Here is a 20,786-nt window from a genome sequence, read left to right on the forward strand (position 1 = left end):
TGAATGCTTTTAAGTAAATACATTTTTTTTTATTAGTATTGTTGTCCTTTTCATAGGTCTGATAGTTTTCTTCCCGAGGGGCAGTTTTTTGCTTTTGCCCATTTTGGGTCACATGGATTATTACAGTGTGTATCTTTTCATCTAGTTAGCTGGAAGAAAGCTTTGGTCCACAGACCCTGCTATTGTGGTAGGGGTAACATTTTCATCCATAGTTGAAGAATCTCCTAAATCGTCACCAGTTGGATAAGAGATATTATATAACCTACTTGGCAAAGCAAGGAGTGGTCAATTCTGTCACACTGTGGGATTATTAGAATCAAGCAATCTGAAAGTTTGTCCTTGAACACTAGTAGAAAAGTATGTTCTAATCCTTACAGGAGCACTCTCCTTTAACTGCCATTACTATGTATATTTTGCAGTTTCCCCTACTAAAGAAGACCTGAGAATTTATCCTCAAAAAATACAAGCTTAAAATACGAGAATTTAAATACAAGAATGTCGTACTATTTGTTGACCTTAGTCCCAGCGAAGGCTATCACAAGAATGCTGGCTGTAATGCCTTTGCCCATCTATCTAAATACAGATTGCTCAGGAAACTTGACTGTTTAAAGGTGTTTTTAATTAGTTGAGTCAGCTTTTAAAATTATGCCACATTTAATATGAAGGGTACATTTTCCTATATTGTGGTTTGTCCCTTTATAAATCAGATATAAGGGAAGAGGATAAACTTTGCATAATAGTAGCAGTGGCCCAATCCAATTGCTTTTTCTTTATAAAATCCAAACTCATTAATTAATCATGTTTAATCTGCAACATTTTGGCAGTTTGTGGGTTGTTTTTTGAGATTATCATTCTCTTAAAGTGTCAGTGTTTTAAAATAGCATTCTTGTAATTTTATGTGCTTTTGTGATGGAGTGCTTTTATATAATTCTGACTTGGGTTGTTTACATTTGCATTTGTTAATGTAATTTGAGGAGGAATACTGAACATGAGTCCTGGATGATACTAATAAACTAATAATTACAGAGGTTTAAAAAAAGGAACATTTCAAGGAAGCTATGGTGTTTTTCTTAATGTGTGTCCTTTTAGAAGTTGTTAGACTCCTTTCATTGTTGTTCCATGATTAATTCAGAAACTGAGCAGGGTAAAATATTATCACCATTAACTTAAAGATTCTCTATGCCTCTGAGATTTGAGTGATCTCTGATTAGAAGTGGGTCTCATGATATCCAACCTAAAATGCTACCTAAATATCAGTCTTAATTGTATCACTCTTAGGAAAGTGTTTCTAGTATTCTCAATCTTTTCTTTTTATCTACTGAGAACAGTACTATGTTAGAAATTCAGGTCCTTTCTGAAGATTGTCAATCATATGTGTGTGTGTGTGTGTGTGTGTGTGTGTGTGTGTGTGTGTGTGTGTATATATATATATATATATATATATATATATATATACATTTACAGTGATTCAGGATTTTAAATCATAAATTCTTCAATGTCAAAGAATTTGACAAGAACAAAGATTCTGCTTGTTTATTAATGCAATCATACATCATTGAAAAGGTTAAATGAAATATCTTCCTTTTCTATTGTATCTGTTTTCTTTGTGTTTTTCAAATGTTTGTAGCTAGTTGTTTTCTTTCATGTTTTTTTGTTGTTGTTTTCTTGTTCTTTTATGAATATGAGTGTTAGTCTGCATTCCTGTCTGTGAATCACACATGTGCAGGGTATGCAGAGTATGGAAGAAGGCATTGAATACTCTGGCATGAGAGCTGCCATTTGTGTGTTGTTATGGGACTCCAGTCACCTGGAAGAAAACACAGTGCTCCTAAACAGTAATCCTCACTCCATCCCCTGTAGGTAGATTAGAAATATATTAAGTTCAATTGAGAAGACTGTGAACCTTTGTCTTGTTATGCTATCTGTTTGTTTTTGGACATTTTCTTCTTCCTGAACTGAAAACCAGGATTCACAAATAGTGCAGTTCATTACATACATATATGTTTCATTGAATCTGATTTGTAGTAGGGATTTTATAGTGAAGTTTTTAGAGGATGCTGAATGAAGTAATGATATTTCTGAGATTTTATTCCTTGGGATTTGTAATCTATAAGATGTTTCTTGCATTGTGGGTTTTATATTATATTTCACATTGTTCTCTCTATTCTTTATATATATAGCTTTCCTGTGTTGTACTTGAGTTCTATTACATTCATTTATTCCACATAAGAATTTTCTTATTTCCTGTGCGCTCATAGAAAATTTATATCTACTTCTTTTGTGCATATTTTCATATATTTATTATCTAAGTTGGTTCTTGACTTAAAAACTTGTCTTAATTTACTACATTCACGTGTTCCTTAAACACAGTCAATATGAGTAGCCACTTTTTCAGAAAGTAACACTAGAGTTTGCAGGCATTTTCATTCAGGGCTTGAAAAATGTCATTCCCTACTCTACTCTTGCGCGCGCTCGACTGGCCAGGAAGAACGACGCTGCAACAGGATCCTTCTGCACACGTTTATTGGGAGAGCTTGATTGTAGAGGCGAAAAGACTTCGAGCCCAGAACTGGTGCTGCTTTTATAGGCCTAGGAGGGGCGTGTCTCACACCCGGATTGGTTATGCACTAAGCCTCATTTGCATGTTCCTCATCTGATTGGCTACCCTCTCTCAGTACCTTACAGAACCTCATTATCATACCTCATTTGCATGTCTCACATCTGATTGGTTATACTCTCAGTACCTTACAGAACCTCATTATCATGCCTGGGCCAGGCAGTGTCTTTGCAAAAAACTTTACTGCATATGTACACATTGGTTGTTTGTCCAATCTTATGCGTGGTGGCCAGCAGTAGTCAGTGCCACTCTGCAACGGCACATGTGGCTTCCCACATCTTCCCCTGTTTGTTTTAATAAAATGAGGCTGGACTAGGCCTGTGCAATTATGCCCATCCGCCGTGGCTCCTGTTTTAGGTCGTTCCTCTAATGTCACAGCCTTACCCGTCATAGGATAACCCTATCGCCACCGGGCCCCATGTCTTAGGTTGGACTGTGCACGAGGAAAGTTGCCCGTCTCTGGATACCGCAGTGCTGTGTGACAATAACTGCTAAATGACCTAGGGCGAACTCTGCAAAAGAGGCCAGCCAAAAAATGAATTAGTGGGGAAATCATGATCACCCTATTGATGAGCAAGGGCTGATCAATGATCGTTGAGTCTCTCTCATCTAATCTCATGCTGACTAATTCTTGAGCATAGATAACCAAATTTCAGGGGAGGAGCCGTTTTCAATAGCTAAAAGTGCCTGAGTTATAATCACCTTGTCACGTTTTTTGTTGAGTTCTGAATTTGCATACCAATCAGAGCATGAACACCAGTCCACAGCATATGGCAGCACCAAACAAAATCACTCCCACCCATTCCTTAAAGTAAGAAAAAGCAGAGGTAAGCCAAGAGGTAAAGTCTCCGAGGGTCACTGGTTCCACTCTGGTCCCATTAAGGTTCAGGATCTGCATCTGCAGCCTCATCTGCAACCTTTCCAGCTCCTGCGACCAGTTCCCCTTCAGGTAATTTGATAGGTCTGTACTTTTAATAAAAGAATTATTAATGTACCTATTGGGAATAATGCACACATGCAAAGTGGATGCCACACAACTCATTTGTATGACATCCATCATCTGTTCCATGTCATGTTGTAAAATATCCACTCTCTGATTCACTAACATTAACCCTGAGGTGATATGAGAATCCACCCTTTGCAGGGTAAGCAATGCCTCAGACGTTTTTTCTGCTATCTGACTTATAGTGTCAGCAGTATTAATTTGATCTGCCCAATTAGAGATAATCTTTTTCTTAAAAAATATACAGGGTGTAAAAGGTTTATCCACATTATGCACAAAGCATAATGTATAATTTAAATGAAAACTAGTACTCTTATACACCCGTGGCTCTTGAGGAGTTTGTCATGCATAAGGCACATCCAAAAAACATTCCTTTGCAAAAAACAAAGGCTAGGTAGAAGAATTGGAATGTACCGGTAAAGGTACTAGCCATGATCTTACTATGGCCCATAAAGGTATACTTATCCTGGTTTCAATCATCAGGAGCAGGAGAATCATCTTGGGGTTCATCTTGCTCTTTCAGGGTCCTTGTCAGTCGCGTCGGGACCCAAAGTGGATTTTCTTCACCCTGTGGAAAAACACAAATAGCTCCCCGGGACCTGATTAAGATAGGATCCGGGCCATACCATTTATTATCAAGGACATTTTTCCATTTGACCATTTCATTGGGCGATTGAGGCCATTGTCCATGCCTTTCAGCTGGTGATCTTCTAGCATCATCTAATTTTAGAAAATTAAGAGTAAATATTGCAAGGGATAGAGCCATCTTTGGCGTCATAGCCTCTATTTCCCCTTTCTGTTTTTGCAAATATTGTTTCAGAGTGCGGTGGGCTCTCTCAATGATGCCTTGGCCCTGTGGATTATAGGGCAATCCAGTAATATGTTTTACTTGCATTTGTTTGCAAAATTGGCTAAATTTAGAAGAAGTATATGCAGGACCATTATCTGTCTTTAACACTAGGGGCTTGCCCCATGCAGCCCAAGCCTCTAAGCAGTGAGATATGACATGAACTGCTTTTTCCCCTGTCAAGGGAGAGGCATGTAGGACACCAGAACTGGTATCGATGGATACATGTACATAATATCTACTACTATAATTCTCCAATCCTTAGGTAGAGCTGAGAGTAGGGGGAGTCCTCTTTGTACAGGACCCATAACTTGCATTTGTGCATTAATGGCTCTTAGGTCATGTAACAATCTCCATTTACCTGACTTCTTCTTTACAACGAAAATAGGGGTGTTCCAGGGTGATTGAGTGGGTTCCACATGTCCCAGGTCTAATTGTTTTTGTCCTAATTCTTTAGCTGCTTTTAACTTCTCAGAGGGTAAAGGCCACTGAGGCACCCACACCGTGTCCTCCGTATGCCATGGAATGGGCAAAGGCTCCTCAGTGGCCCCTAGAAAAAACTCAGCCCTTTCTTATCTACTTTTTCTGTGGCTTTAACTGGTGAAATTCTACCTTGTAAGTTTTTTCCAAGACCTAGTCCAGGTATATATCCCATTCCTTTCATCATTTCCTTGCTTTTCGGAGAGTAATCATTAGTCAATATAAAGTTCATGGCTGACAACACATCTCTTCCCCATAAGTTTACAGGTAAAGGGAGTACATAAGGTTGAAAAAGCCCTGTTCTTCCTTCTTTATCTTTCCATTGTAAGGATTTTGCACTTATAGTTGGGGTAGCCTCATATCCTAATCCTTGTAAGCTATGTGACGATTGATTAACAGGCCAAGAAGCGGGCCACCAATTACTGGATATAATGCTTTTATCTGCTCCTGTATCCATTATACCTTGAAAGGTTTTTCCTTCTATTTGTAATTGTAAAGTGGGACGATTATCCAAATCTAAAGATATGTAGGCCACATTAGTTCCTGTAGAACCGAGTCCCTTATCTCCTTGGGAATCCTGGCTACTAGGAAGAATCAGTAATTGAGCAATGCGATCTCCAGGAGAAATGGCTACAATACCTCGGGGTGCAGAACACATAATCTTAACTTGTCCCTCATAATCTGAGTCTATAACTCCAGGATGTATCATCAATCCTTTCAAAGCAGAAGAGGACCTACCCAACAGTAGGCCCACTGTATCCTTTGGTAAGGGACCTCTAAAGTCTGATGAAATAGGTTGGCACCCCATTTGAGGTGTAAGAATTACTCTGGAGGTGGCACAGATGTCCAATCCTGCTGAACCCGGAGTGGCTCTCCTCAGTCTCTGGGTGGCCTCATGGACACTGTGGTCTGAAATGCCCCATACATTTGGGGGCCTGGGGACGGGGGCCCCTCACCCCGTTTTTTGGCTGTTGCACTTTAAACTGAGGTATTGGCCTTCCTTTGATATCTCTGACTGATCTACATTCATTTGCCCAATGTCTTCCTTTCCCACATTTTGGGCAAGTACCTGGTTCTGTTTTTTCAAATCTATTCTTTCTACCCTTTGTACACTGCTTTTGCATATGACCTGTTTGTCCACAATTATAGCAGCTTATTTCTTTTGCTTGTGCCATCAAAACTGCGGCAGCCAGCCCTGCATTTGAAAGAGGTCCTCCTATTTCTCTACAGGCTTTCATCCATGCTTGTAGCCCTTTCCCTTTCCATGGTGTGATAGCATTTCTGCATTCTTTGGTACATTGCTCATAACTAATTGTTCAATTAATGGCATTGCGGCCTCAGCATCACCAAATATACGTCCTGCCGCTTCCATCATGTGAGCCACAAATTCAGAGAACGGCTCATTAGTTCCCTGAATAATTTTTGTCAAGTTACCAGATACCTCTCCTCGATTAGGCAATGCTTTCCAAGCTTTCACCGCTGCCTGATTAATTTGATCATAGACCTGCACTGGGTATCCTAATTGATTGTTTGTCCATATACCCTGACCTGTAAGCATTTCAAAGCTCCATGCTTGTTGCCCTGCAGTAGCATTAGCACGGGCCTGACTCAAACACAGATCATGCCATATAGACTTCCAATCTAGATACTGTCCCATCGTAAGACATGCCTTTACCACACTCATCCAATCAAAAGGAGTCATGGCATTGTGAGCCAATCTATCAATTTGGGACTGAGTAAATGAGGCATTAACTCCATAGGTCCTTACTGACTCTGCTAGCTCTTTTACTTGTTTATGCGATATTGGCTCATAATATCGCTGTTGAGCATGATCCTGAAAAACAGGAAAAGCCTGACATATTTTTTGCAACCCTTTAGGAGTGCAAAAAGAGTGACCATTGCCAATTGCTTTCTTATCTGCATAAGGCGGAGTAGGTGGGGGAGCACTGAAACTCCTCCCTATTGGACCAGATCTTTCTGCCTCATACTCCGCAGCAGCCTCCTTCAAATCTTCCTCCTCTCCTGTTGATAATTCGGAATCCTCTGAGCTAGACAATTCTAATGACTCAGAGTCCTCGAGAGGAGGGTAAATTGACTTAATTTTCTGCTTTTTACTATTTTTTATACTATTTTTTGTATCTTTACATTTTGGGAGTTGACAATTAAAGCCATGATATAAGATCAAGGCAAGAAAGATAGCAACCCCAGCAACAATTATCAGATCTATTTCGTAGGAGAGCATGCCTCTCACATTAATTTCTTTCTACTTACCGGTACCGCCGTTCCTCAGCTGAAGAGTTCTGAATCCACTCCGGATCCTTCTCAGCAGTCTGTTTTGCAGGAACACTTCATTACCACCGTTCCCCAGCTGAAGAGTTCTGAATCCACGCTGGATCCTTCTCAGCAGTCTGTTTTGCGGGAACCTTTATTAACTGCTCCTTCCCCGTGATGCAGTTCTGAATCCTCCCTGTAGCAGGGGGTCTTCGCTCGTGCCTGAAGATGTTTCTTGTCCCGGGTTTTCGGCACCACTTCTTGCGCGCGCTCGACTGGCCAGGAAGAACGATGCTGCAACAGGATCCTTCTGCACACGTTTATTGGGAGAGCTTGATTGTAGAGGCGAAAAGACTTCGAGACCAGAACTGGTGCTGCTTTTATAGGCCTAGGAGGGGCGTGTCTCACACCCGGATTGGTTATGCACTAAGCCTCATTTGCATGTTCCTCATCTGATTGGCTACCCTCTCTCAGTACCTTACAGAACCTCATTATCATACCTCATTTGCATGTCTCACATCTGATTGGTTATACTCTCAGTACCTTACAGAACCTCATTATCATGCCTGGGCCAGGCAGTGTCTTTGCAAAAAACTTTACTGCATATGTACACATTGGTTGTTTGTCCAATCTTATGCGTGGTGGCCAGCAGTAGTCAGTGCCACTCTGCAACGGCACATGTGGCTTCCCACACTCTACTGATTTTAATCAATGAATAAGCATTTATTAGTACTGTATGGCATCACAATGTAGCCCATTTTGGTGATAAGGAATAGGACAAGACAACTGGAATAAGATGCACATTGTTTCAGCACTTAGATGTGACACTATCTGCGTACATCTGGGAGTTGCAGAACCAAATTTATAGAGACATTCCTCAGGAACACTAGATGAGTGTTGGGAACAAAATAAAAAGGGGGGGCCCTGCGGAAGAATGGAAGGAAAAAGATGCCCACACCCCACCAGAGTTTCCCTATTCTCTGGTCAGTCAGGTGTAGGAGGACTGCTATCTACCCTATTCACTCATCCCTGGGTGGGTATTCCTCTATCACACTCTTCAGGGGGTGGTCAAGGGGAAGGCCTACCTGGGGATGCCCCCCCAGCTACTTTGCTAAAGCCAGCAGGGTTGTGGGAGAGAGGGAAAAGGGAAGAATTTCTCAACACTGTCCACAGTGCCCAGCGGAACTTTAAAAAGCAGAGACTCTATGGTTTAAGAGCTTTATTAGAGAAATGCAGGGGGAAAAAGAGAAGGGAGAGGGAGAGAGAGAGAGAGAGAGAGAGAGAGAGAGAGAGAGAGAGAGAGAGAGAGAGAGAGAGAGAAAGGAGGTGAGGGGAGGGGAGGGGAGGGGAGGGGAGGGGAGGGAGGAGAAGGATAGTAGAGGAGAGGAGAGAACTAAGATAAAGGAGAGAGAAGACAAAGAGAAAGGGAAAAGAAGAGAGAAGTGAGAGGTTAGAGGACAAAGGAGTGAGAGAGAGCAAGGTGGGGGCTGAGCACACCTTTTTATGGTCTTCACTGTTGCTAGGTAACTGGGGAGGAGTTTAGCCTAAAGGTCAGAAGCTTGGGCCATTGCTTACTTGACTACTGACCATGCTTCTCTTGTAGGGGCTGTGGGAGGTTGTGCCTTATGCAGGGGCCTGAGCTCCAGGAGCATGAGGGAACGCCTACCGTGTCATGTAGGTGAATTATGACCACCTGGGTTTAGACCTCAGCTCGACTGGAGACCAGCCTGCAATTCCCCACAGATGAGAAGGTTATGGCCTTGTCTGACTACTACATATAGCTATTTGACCTTTGTCTACTTTAAAAATATTTGATATAGCAAGTGATAGTAAGCCAGGCGGTGGTGGTGCATGCCTTTAATCCCAGCACTTGGGAGGCAGAGGCAGGCGGATTTCTGAGTTCAAGGCCAGCCAGGTCTACAGAGTGAATTCCAGGATAGCCAGGGCTATACAGAGAAACCTTGTCTCCAAAACAACAACAACAACAACAACAACAACAACAAAAACAAAAAGCAAGTGATAGTAAATTAACTGGAAGGCTAAAAAGTGCAGACTTATGCCTATTCAGAAAAAGGTGTGTATTGGAGGAAATGTCAGTTTCAAGTTTTAAAGTAGAAGCTGTATTTTTTCTGGTGACTTCATGGAGGAAGCATGTAAAACCATGGGTGCACTGGTAGACATACACTGTCAGACAGACAGTTTGGTATTTCAGAACACAGGATAAGCATGTAGGGAGAGCGATCGACTCCTTACGTCTAGTAGACAAGAGAGGTCTTTTATTAGTTTTTATGTTACAGCAGCATATCCAAGACCTTTTTAGACACTAAGGGGTCTTCTGATATCTCAGATTATTCTTTAGGAATGTATAAAACCAAGTGATATTTTCTTGTATTTTCAGTAGCTTATTAAGTGTATTATCAGATTGGAGTGTTCTCTTTAAATATTTGTAGATCTTGAGTTGAAGAATTATATTCCTTGTAATTTGAGAAAATGTACCTTCTCTGTATCCTTATTTGACACATTGAAAATATTCCAGGTCTTATTTGCTCTTTGTAAGCACTACTGTACTGTGAAAAGGTATTGTGGTGGCTTTGCACATCCTTGTCTCTCTTTAGAAAAAAGGAGTAGAATGATGACAGCTGTCTTTATCTTTTGTAGTGAGAGGTGTAGGATGTTGGCTATTATCTTCCTTAGACTGAGGAATATTCCTTTTGTTCTCAAAATACCCAGAGCTTTCACAGTGATCCCCTGTGATATTTTTCCCTAGGCTTTTTGTAACTATATCATGGTTATGAGCCCTCTCTCACTGTACATACATTGTGCTGTGACTTGTTTTGTTTGTGCCTGTTGAAATAGTCTTGCATCTCTGGCATGAAATTAAGTAGAGTTTCCTTTCTGCATCCACAGAAAAAGTCTTTGTTTAATGTACTTTGGTGCACTTTGTTACTTTTTTCATTGTACATATTTTATGGTCATTTTTTTGGGAATACAAATAAAGTCATTTTTTTGTGAGGAGTCTACAACATACCCCTTTTTCTGTTTTCTGCAATATACTTTATGCAATATTATTTTGGTGTTTTCTAAAGCAACTTGCGAATTCAGTGGTACATCTATTTAGTTCTTACGCAGTCTTTGAAGAAACACTTGGGACCCGAGTAGGCTTTTTCTTATTACATAGCCTAGTGTTATGACCTAGAAAGTTTACTTGTTTCTAAGAAATCATTATTTTCCTCATCAATTCTCATTAATTGGCATCCACTAGCCCTTTGTCTTTGACTCTAGTCCAGAAATATTAGTTTTCAGTAATAACCCTGAGTATCAGTACTTTACAGCAGGTATCCATGTGCTCTGTGTTTGTGCCTGATGACTCCTGAAATTAGAAATCATCCTCAGATTGTACTCATACTCTTTATCAGTCAAAATGTATCATGTCGGTAGAAACATTGGCAAGAGCCCTGGTATTACTTTGCTTTATTTGTTTTTTAATGTGGTTTAGCATTGTCTCTAATGGCATTTCATTTATTTCATTGTTCAATCCTTGATGTGAAATTTAAGAAGAACTTGAATGTTTGCTCCTCACCAAGAATCTGGGAGAAGAACAACTAAAAGAATGAGTGCTTCTCTGGAAAACACTGCACAGGTCAGTATCCTGTCTTCATTTCTTTTTAAAATCCCTTTTATATTCAAAACATTCAAAAGTTCTATCATATGTATGTGTAATATTACCTAGGAGGATTATTTTCTGTGCTCTTCATTTTCCTTTGTGATGATGAAAATATAACAATTTGGTTTCTCATGTATACAATAGCTTTATATTTTCACTGGTATGTATACTATGAAGACATGTAATTCCCATAGAACTGTAGGTGTCAAAGAGCATCTATTGGAAGTGATGCCTCAAAAATATATTGATGACTATTTCCTATGTTTGATAAGGTTATATATATCCTTTTATATTAGTATGGAGGAAGTAAGGTTTCTTGTCACACATAAATTGCACTTCAGGGATATTCAGGTTTCCAGACACAAGGCTATGAATGTGGATATGGAAATATATAGAAACTCATATCAGTAAGCAACACACATATCAGAGTAGAATTTGTAATAGAGTAAAATTATATGAGGCCCACTGTCTTGAATCCTAATAATAAGTGTATCAGCTCCCTAGAAGCACAGATGATGGAAGGGGATTATCTCTCATTTTGTCTTTGATGTGATTATTAGCTGATGCAGATTTCAGTATTCTGACAATTCTTTTTAACATTTTAAGTCACACAGTACTCATTGAAGTGTTGACACCTGAAATATGACTTGAGAGATACTATTCCCAAGATACATACTCAATGTAGACATGCTTATTTTCCTTTCATTTTTGTTTCAGTCTTTAGAAGTAGTGTAGGCCCTGTGGTTTTCACCTTTGTATTTTATCACATGAAATATATTTGTAACATTTATCTAAAGAGGATAGCCTTGGTACTGTGCATAATACATCAATTTTCAAGCATAAATTAATATCCTTCCTATTTTCTGTCTCCTTTTTTTTAGAAGGAAGACAGTTTGATATAGCCTATGTTATTCCTCTTCAGCCAAGCAATGCATTACATAGGGAAAGCTGAAGGGTTGTGGCAATGTTTCTATTTTTTTATTGCAATACTATTTTCTTTAGGTATATATGTGCTCATCTGAATGTTTTTATGTGTATAGAATTACACATTATGCCCCTAAAACATTGAGTTCAGCGCCAAACCTTGGAGACTGAAGTCAGGCACAATAGTGAGCTGCAATATACTTTGAGAGAATTAAATTCGGTTTCTATGCAGAAACAGCAAGCACCTTTACATGTTAGTAATTTTTTTTTCATGCCCCAGGTTTACAATTTTAGGCTCATTTGTAAAATAGACAGTATATAACCTGTGTATTTTAGTTTTTGATAAACAAAGGAAGAAATAGAAATCATGCTTTTCTATGCAAGCTACAACTCTGATACACAAATGGTTAAATTCTGATGAAAAGAAAGTTAAGATTAGAAGATTAAAAATTTCAATTAAGATGATACCATGAGGAATAAATTATTAAATATTCATGGAGAGTTAGAATAATTCTTCATCAATTTGAAAACACAGTTTGAGCAAAGAAAATGATTGTAGTTCATTGGAATGCATTGCCACCTATGACATTTGCTTACACACCCATAACTAATCATTCTTCAGTGAAAGGCCATATGGCAGTTATGAAATTGTTATGTTGTGTATTGCTCATGCCAACTTACATAAAATGTTCAGGAATTTTAATGCTCACAAATACTGGTTTTCTTACTTTATGGTTTTGGAAATGTTTTCCTAAAATATCTTCCCAAAGCATTGGTTCTGTGTTATACAGAATGTTCAATGCTCCGATGTTGCAGTTTTATGTTTTTTAACACCAAAACTATGACATTCAATCCATCCATTAATTCTGCATTTCATATTCTACTTGTTTGCTCTAGAGAGGATGTAGCATTTTGCATAGGCATCAGATTGTCAAATAAATATATTATAATACCGTCATGGAAGACACAGCTGCACACAGGACTCAGCTCGTGTCCATATTTGAGAAAGATGGACACTGTAAAATTTTAAAGCATATTTTTTCTCATTATAATTGATGATTTATGATTCTTTTTTATATCAGTCCATATTTCATAAATATTCATTATTGCATCTTGACATCAAATGTACATCTTATATGTGTTTACTGTTTTTGAGATGGTTATATCATGCATTCTCAGAGAAATAGAAATCTAAACAAGTCTGAGTATTTTAGAGTGTATCTGTTAATAAAGTTAAACTTTATTTTTCTTCAGTATATGTTGGTTACATGTGCCTGAATGTATGCATTTGTGGTATGTATTTCTCCTGCCTGTAGTGTTAAGTAGAGATCATTGGATTTTAAAGAACTGGATTTAACAATCCATTGTGTAGTGCCATGTTGGTGCTGGGAAACAAATTTCATAATAGAGGCCTTGAAAAGATATTATACAAACCAAACTGCACACAAAACTTTTGTAAATGGTGATGGTGGCAAATCTTTTTTTTTTTAAAGATTTACTTATTTATTTTATGTATTTGAGTACACTGTAGCTGTACAGGTGGTTGTTAACCATCATGTGGTTGCTGGGAATTAAAATCAGGACCTCTGCTTGCTCCAGCTCTGCTCCCTCTGGCCCAAGAATTTCTTTATTCTTATACATAAGTACACTGTAGCTGTCTTCAGACACCAGAAGAGGGTGTCAGATATCATTACAGATGGTTGTGAGCCACCATGTGGTTGCTGGTATTTACACTCAGGACCTTCTGAAGAGCTCTTAACTGTTGAGCCATCACTCTAGCCCAATGGTGGCAAATCTTTCATTTGCTGCTTAAGGTCTCAGTAAATCAAAGAAAATTGGTTAAGACAAGAGCCTTTCTGAATGTAAGCATTATAGTAAATCATTGTATAGGTTGTCTATGGAAGAGCAGCAATTCATGTCTTGAAACACAACTCCATAAACTTTAAGAAAATATCATTCAATATTCTTGCCTCATTTATATCACGAGGTGTATCTTAATTAGTTCTCTTTAACATAATAAATCATTTTTGTCTAGTAACACCTAGGTAGTTTTTCATTACAGTGTCTATTAACCTTCAAGGACGTGTTTTTGGACTTCTCATCGGAGGAATGGGAATGTCTCAATTTTGCTCAGAGGACATTGTACATGGATGTGATGTTGGAGAATTACAACAATCTGTTGTTTGTGGGTAAGAACGTACTTTTTGTTGAATTACGGATACTTTTTTTAAATTTTCCTAATTTGTATAAACTCTCTGAAATACTTAGAGACCTCAAATGAGGGAAATAATGCTTAAATTCATAACTTTTCCTTTACATTTCTCTGATTACTTTGGAAAGGTAACCAGTGCTATATTCTCTGAGATCTCTCTTCCCCACTTATCTAGCTTCAGTCAAGACTTTTAATTTCAAAAAAATTTAAACATTCAGAATAAGGAATTGTATTTCTGTACATATAATAATTGGAGTATTTCTTCTTACCATTGCCTTAAAAGTCTCTTATTTATGATTTTAGAAAGTGGACAAGATTCAAGTGGACACAGTGCCGTTGGTTTGGAGGGTTTTTTATTAAGTGTTTGACATTTGGTCTCTGTTTTTTTCTGGGGCAACCTGATCTTTATCCTATATTTTGGATGTTGAAACAAAACTATTTAATGATTTCTCATGACAGTTTCAGTTACATCATAAATTTATACCTGACCAAAGCTATACAATGTCACTCTAAATCCAATTGTAATTTTAAAATTAGAGCTATATTGTTCAGAGATCTACTTTCTGACATTTCACTACAGATCAATCACTTAGAAGTTCTAGATTCTGCAAAGTAGAATATTCTTTTTTTCTTTTCTAAATTGGTTATTTTAATTATTATATTTCAAATGATATAGCACTTTCCAGTTCCCCCTCCACAAACCCCTTATTCTATCCCCCCTACCCCATGCTTCTATGAGGGTACTTCCCCACCCACCCACATCTGCTTCACTGCTCTAGGTTTCTTCTCTGCTGGGGCATTGAGGCTTCATAGGTCTAAGTGCCTCTCTTCCAATTGATGAAAGTTAAGACAGTGCTCTTTTACCTAAACAGCTGGAGTCATTGGTCCCTCCATGTGTGTACTCTGGTTGGTGATTTAGTCCTTGGGAGCTCTGGGGTATCTGGTTTGTTGATGTTTTTCTTTTTATGAGGTTGTAAACACCTTTAGCTCCTTCAGTCCTTCCCATAACTTTACTTTGGGGTCTCTGTGCATAGTCAGATCGTTGCCTGCAAGCATCTGCATCTGTATTGGTCAGGCTCTGCAGAAACTCTCAGGAGAAACTATATCAGGTTCCTGAAAACAAGCACTTTATGGCATCAGCAATAATATCAGTGTTTGGTGTGTGCAGATGGAATGGATGCCCAGGTTTGGCAGTCTCTGGATGGACTTTCCTTCAGTTTCTGTTCCACTCTTTGTCCCTGTAGATAAAGGGACACTCTTTATTTCCTTTAGATAGGAGCAATTCCGGGTTAACCTTTTTTATATGGGTTGGTGGTACAATCTTAGAAGGCTATTATCACTTTTGCCATTTGATATAGATCAGATTTGAGGTACTTCTGAGGATCCATGCAATGATTAAAAAAAGGAAAACCTCTCTTGAGAATATGAATACATAGAACAGTGATTATTGGATCATACTTACTCCTCATATAAGTAATCCCTGTTATCCCTAATTCCCCCTTTTTTCAGAAAATCACTGCATATGTGGAAACTATGAGAAGGAGAAGGTCTTGGAACAAGAAACACAGCACATTGTCAATGAGCATGGGCATAACCGAAAGAAGTCTTCTAAATGTAATGAGGTTAGAAATGTGATCCATGAATCCTCCGAAAGTACACCTTATAACACTAACCACAGAGATGCCACTCTCCAATCCTCAAACCTAAAAAGACATAAAACTGGGACCACTAAAGGAGTTTGCACATATAAAGACTGTGTAAACTGTTTAAAGGGGTCTTCTATCATTAGTCTCAATCAAGGAACCCACATAGAGAAGAAAGAACACAACAGAAATAAAAATCTTGATGAGGTTTTGGTTTCTAGACAAAACAATAGTGAAATGAACACTTACACTTGTGGTGAATTTGACAAATGCTTTACTCAGAGTGACAATCTTCAAAGTCAGCAGAGAATTTATCCAGGAAAGAAATCTTACATATATAGTGAAAGTGACAAATGCTTTACCCAACCTTCCCATCTTAGTATTCATCATACAATTCATTCAGGAGAGAAACCTTACAAATGTAGTGAATGCGACAAATGCTTTACTGACAAATGCACTCTGAGAAAGCATCAGAGAATTCATACAGGAGAGAAACCTTACAAATGTAGTGAATGCGACAAATGCTTTACTGACAAATGCACTCTGAGAAAGCATCAGAGAATTCATACAGGAGAGAAACCTTACAAATGTAATGAATGTGACAAATGCTTTACTGACAAAGGCAGTCTGAGAGTTCATCAGAGAATTCATACAGGAGAGAAACCTTACAAATGCAGTGAGTGTGACAAATGCTTTACCCAACCATCCCATCTTAGTATTCATCGTAGAATTCATTCAGGGGAGAAACCTTACAAATGTAGTGAATGCGACAAATGCTTTACTGACAAATGCACTCTGAGAAAGCATCAGAGAATTCATACAGGAGAGAAACCTTACAAATGTAGTGAATGCGACAAATGCTTTACTGAGAAATTCACTCTGAGAAAGCATCAGAGAATTCATACAGGAGAGAAACCTTACAAATGTAATGAATGTGACAAATGCTTTACTGACAAAGGCAGTCTGAGAGTTCATCAGAGAATTCATACAGGAGAGAAACCTTACAAATGCAGTGAGTGTGACAAATGCTTTACCAAACCATCCCATCTTAGTATTCATCGTAGAATTCATTCAGGAGAGAAACCTTACAAATGTAGTGAATGCGACAAATGCTTTACCCAACCATCCCCTCTCAGTATTCATCGTAGAATTCATTCAGGAGAGAAACCTTACAAATGTAGTGAATGCGACAAATGCTTTACTGACAAAGGCAGTCTCAGAGTTCATCAGAGAATTCATATAGGAGAGAAACCGTACAAATGCAGTGAGTGTGACAAATGCTTTACCCAACCATCCCATCTTAGTATTCATTGTAGAATTCATTCAGGAGAGAAACCTTACAAATGTAGTGAATGCGACAAATGCTTTACTGACAAAAGCAGTCTGAGAGTTCATCAGAGAATCCATACAGGAGAGAAACCGTACCAATGCAGTGAGTGTGACAAATGCTTTACTGACAAAGGCAGTCTTAGAGTTCATCATAGAATTCATGCAGGAGAGAAACCTTACAAATGTAGTGAATGCGGCAAATGCTTTACTGACAAAGGCTATCTGAGAGTTCATTATAGAATTCATGCAGGAGAGAAACCTTACAAATGTAGTGAATGTGACAAATGCTTTACTCACAAAGGCTCTCTGAGAGTTCATCATAGAATTCATACAGGAGAGAAACCTTATAAATGCAGTGAATGTGACAAATGCTTTACCCGAAAATCACATCTTAGTATTCATCAGAGAATTCATACAGGAGAGAAACTGTACAAATGCAATGAATGCGACAAATGCTTTAGTGACAAACACAGTCTGAGAAGGCATCAGAGAATTCATACAGGAGAGACACCTTACAAATGTAATGAATGTGACAAATGCTTTACCTGAAAATCACATCTTAGTATTCATCAGATAATTCATACAGGAGAGAAACCTTACAAATGTAATGAATGTGACAAATCCTTTACTGAAAATGGCTGTCTGAGAATTCATCAGAGAATTCATACAGGAGAGAAACCTTACAAATGTAATGAATGTGACAAATGCTTTACCTGAAAATCACATCTTAGTATTCATCAGATAATTCATACAGAAGAGAAACCTTACAAATGTAGTGAATGTGACAAATCCTTTACTGAAAATGGCTGTCTGAGAATTCATCAGAGAATTCATACAGGAGAGAAACCTTACAAATGTAATGAATGTGACAAATGCTTTACTGACAAAGGCAGTCTGAGAGTTCATCAGAGATTTCATACAGGAGAGAAACCTTACAAATGTAGTGAATGTGACAAATGTTTTATTCAAAAATGCAGTCTGATAATTCATCAGAGAATTCATACAGGAGAGAAACCTTACAAATGTAGTGAATGTGACAAAGCTTTACTGAGAAAGTCAATCTGAGAAGGCATCAGAGAACTCATACAGGGGAGAATTCTTACAAATGTATTGAATGTGACAAATGTTTTGCCCAGAAATCCTATCTTGTTTTTAATCACAGAAATCATACATTAAAGAAGCCTTACAAATGCAGTCAATGTGACAAATGATTTTCCCACAAACTTAGTCTGAGAATGCATCAGAGAATTCATACAGTAGAGAAAACTTACAAAAATGCAGTGAATGTGATAAATGCTTTACTAATAAAGGCAGACTGAGAATTAATCAGATAATTTATACATTTAAAAAAACCCTTACAAGTATTTTGTATGTGATAAATGCAGTACCCACAACATCAGTCTGACAAATCAACAGATATTTCAAACAGTAGAGCAACATTATAAATGAAATGAATGAGATAGTCCTTTAACAAGAAATATCATCTTAAAATTCACTGGAGAATTCTTCCAAAAGGGAAACTTTTCAAATACATTGACGGTTTGAATCCTTTATTTTGGCCTATCTCTTAGAATGTAATAGATAATTTATACAGGCAAGAATCTTAACAAATATAATATATGCTGAAATATCTTTGACTTCATTTCAGTGCAGAAAAAATATGTAAAAAAATATTTTTATGGGAAAAATAGTTCTCCTGGGGAAATGTGGCATATGTTTTACACGGGTAATATTCTTTTCAACAGTCAGTGCTCTAAACTAGAGAATTATTATGAATCTGAAAACTTTTGAAAACCTTCATGCAATGTTCAAATCTTAGATAATGTCAACTATTATGCTGGCAGTAACTCTGAATATATGATAGTGAAGAAACATTTTCATTAAACTTTTACTTGTTCACCCTCAAATATTATATGATGAAGTCAGGTGTGAAAGCCAGAAGAATATGATGTTGTGCAACAATTCATGGAGATAGAAATGATCCATTCCAAAAGGAAACTAAATAAAGTGTACTATCGCCTTCAAAATGTCTAATAAAACTGGCAGCATTTTGTATATTTAATTCAAATGAAGAAATTGACACAGATTGTAGTTGATAGTGTATTTGACAAACTGAGCCACCAAGACTGCATGTTCTTAATCCTATAATATGCCTACAGATGTGAAGTGTGCTTTGAGTATCCAGTATTCATTATTCTTATCACGTCAATGTGACAAATGATTTATTGGTTTCACGTTTCAGGATAGTGACTGACTATGAGTCCCTTATGCTCTGTCAACATCTCCTTCCTCATTGCCCTGTAAATAAAGCTGAATATTTTAACAAGGTTGACTTGGCTGTTTTCAGTTTGCACTTATAATTAGATGAATAAATGTTGCATCATCGCTGGAACTATTTCTCATAAAGTATTTGCTGAAGTCATGAATATTTTCTGTAAACCTGTAACTTAAACTTAATATTTGTGATTTTCAGCTGGTCAATAACAACCTTGACCCACATACGAATAATATGAACTGTATATAAGTGTTTAGCATTAGAAAATTTAGCAACAGTGTATTAGAGATGATGATTTGTGTTAACTAAAACAGGGATGATTCTATGCAATATTCCAGGCTTACTGCTCGATTAGTACTAGTTTATTAAAACAAACACACAATCAAACAAAGACAACAACAAAAAACAAAACCAAACAACAACAAAACAGGAAACAGAAAACATGTAAAGGCATTTAGAACCTCAACAGTAAGTCTGGTCTCTCTCTCTCTCTCTCTCTCTCTCTCTCTCTCTCTCTCTCTCTCTCTCTCTCTCTTTCTCTCTCTTTCTTTTGACTCAAGGGAATATGAGATAAAATACTACCAAAAATAAATGAAAATATAGCTTCATAGTTTTCAGGGACATCCATCCTAACTGTGCTATGTCCCTGCACAACTCCAAAGCTCTCTCCAGGGACACGTATAACAAGTCCTTATGGTGTCCTGTCCTATTGTTCCTCATACTCCACTCTGAACCTTCATACTCCACTCTACCTCAAGGACTGACTAAGATTTCCATTCTTGTCATAAATCATTTAGGGAATGCTCACATTTTACACACCTTAGAATGTACATTTTGGAGAAAAATACAACAACTCACTATTAAGGTATTAATCTCCTTTTTATTTCATATCTGAGTTTATCCATACAAATAGCATGAATCTGTAAATCTTAAAAGAAGTACCGTTTGTATGGTAGATGAGGTAAAATCTCATGCACAGTTTAGAAATCCAAACATCCAGGAAATACATTTGGAAATACTGAAAAAAGATGAAAAATATTTATGCCAAGCAAAAGCATTTTATTAGAATATTTATAGTAAATTCAGGAAGACTCAGAAAATTAGGATCTAAGAAAATGTCATATGTTAAAATGAACAAATCTATTTACACATTTTCCTTGATATAAAAAAATAAGGACAAATTTCAACTTGTGAGAAACTTAGTGATAACATTATGTTATTCTCAGAAGTGGAAATTGTTGAACAAATCTATATCACTATACATTTTTCCTTGATTTAAAAAAATAAGGAAAATTCTCAACTTTTGAGAAACTTAGTGATAACTAATATGTTATTCTTAGTATTGGAAATTGTTGACCTCTTCCTTAGTAGGATCAAACTACTAATAGACACTTTAGAGGCCCTTGTTTTCAAATGATCATTAGTATTTTCTATCAAGTGCTGCATCATGGATGCTGATGCTCACACACCAGGCAATTTAAATTTAGGCTTCTGAAATAGCCCTTAACAGTCAGGAAATTA

At 37.6% G+C, this 20,786-nt stretch overlaps 1 protein-coding gene, 1 long non-coding RNA gene and 1 pseudogene across 4 annotated transcripts in view; 2 read left to right on the forward strand and 1 right to left on the reverse strand.

Annotated features, from left to right (window-relative positions):
- The window catches only part of Zfp600 (zinc finger protein 600), a 41,930-nt gene extending 22,612 nt beyond the window's left edge, over nt 1–19,318 (forward strand). For both annotated transcript variants that reach the window (NM_001177546.2, NM_001177545.2), the window contains exons 3-5: nt 10,774–10,858; nt 13,869–13,995; nt 15,528–19,318. In NM_001177546.2, the coding sequence (NP_001171017.1) occupies nt 10,784–10,858; nt 13,869–13,995; nt 15,528–17,539 (2,214 nt within the window). In that variant the 5' untranslated portion in view covers nt 10,774–10,783 and the 3' untranslated portion in view covers nt 17,540–19,318. The remainder of the gene's footprint in view (nt 1–10,773; nt 10,859–13,868; nt 13,996–15,527) is intronic.
- Vmn2r-ps17 (vomeronasal 2, receptor, pseudogene 17) overlaps nt 1–20,786 on the forward strand; it is a 140,140-nt pseudogene that overhangs the window by 54,752 nt on the left and 64,602 nt on the right.
- Gm13165 overlaps nt 1–20,786 on the reverse strand; it is a 72,471-nt gene that overhangs the window by 11,906 nt on the left and 39,779 nt on the right. The gene's annotated exons all lie outside the window — the stretch shown is intronic.

The sequence above is a fragment of the Mus musculus genome, chromosome 4 (assembly GCF_000001635.26).
Source record: "Mus musculus strain C57BL/6J chromosome 4, GRCm38.p6 C57BL/6J".
Lineage (NCBI taxonomy): Eukaryota > Metazoa > Chordata > Mammalia > Rodentia > Muridae > Mus > Mus musculus.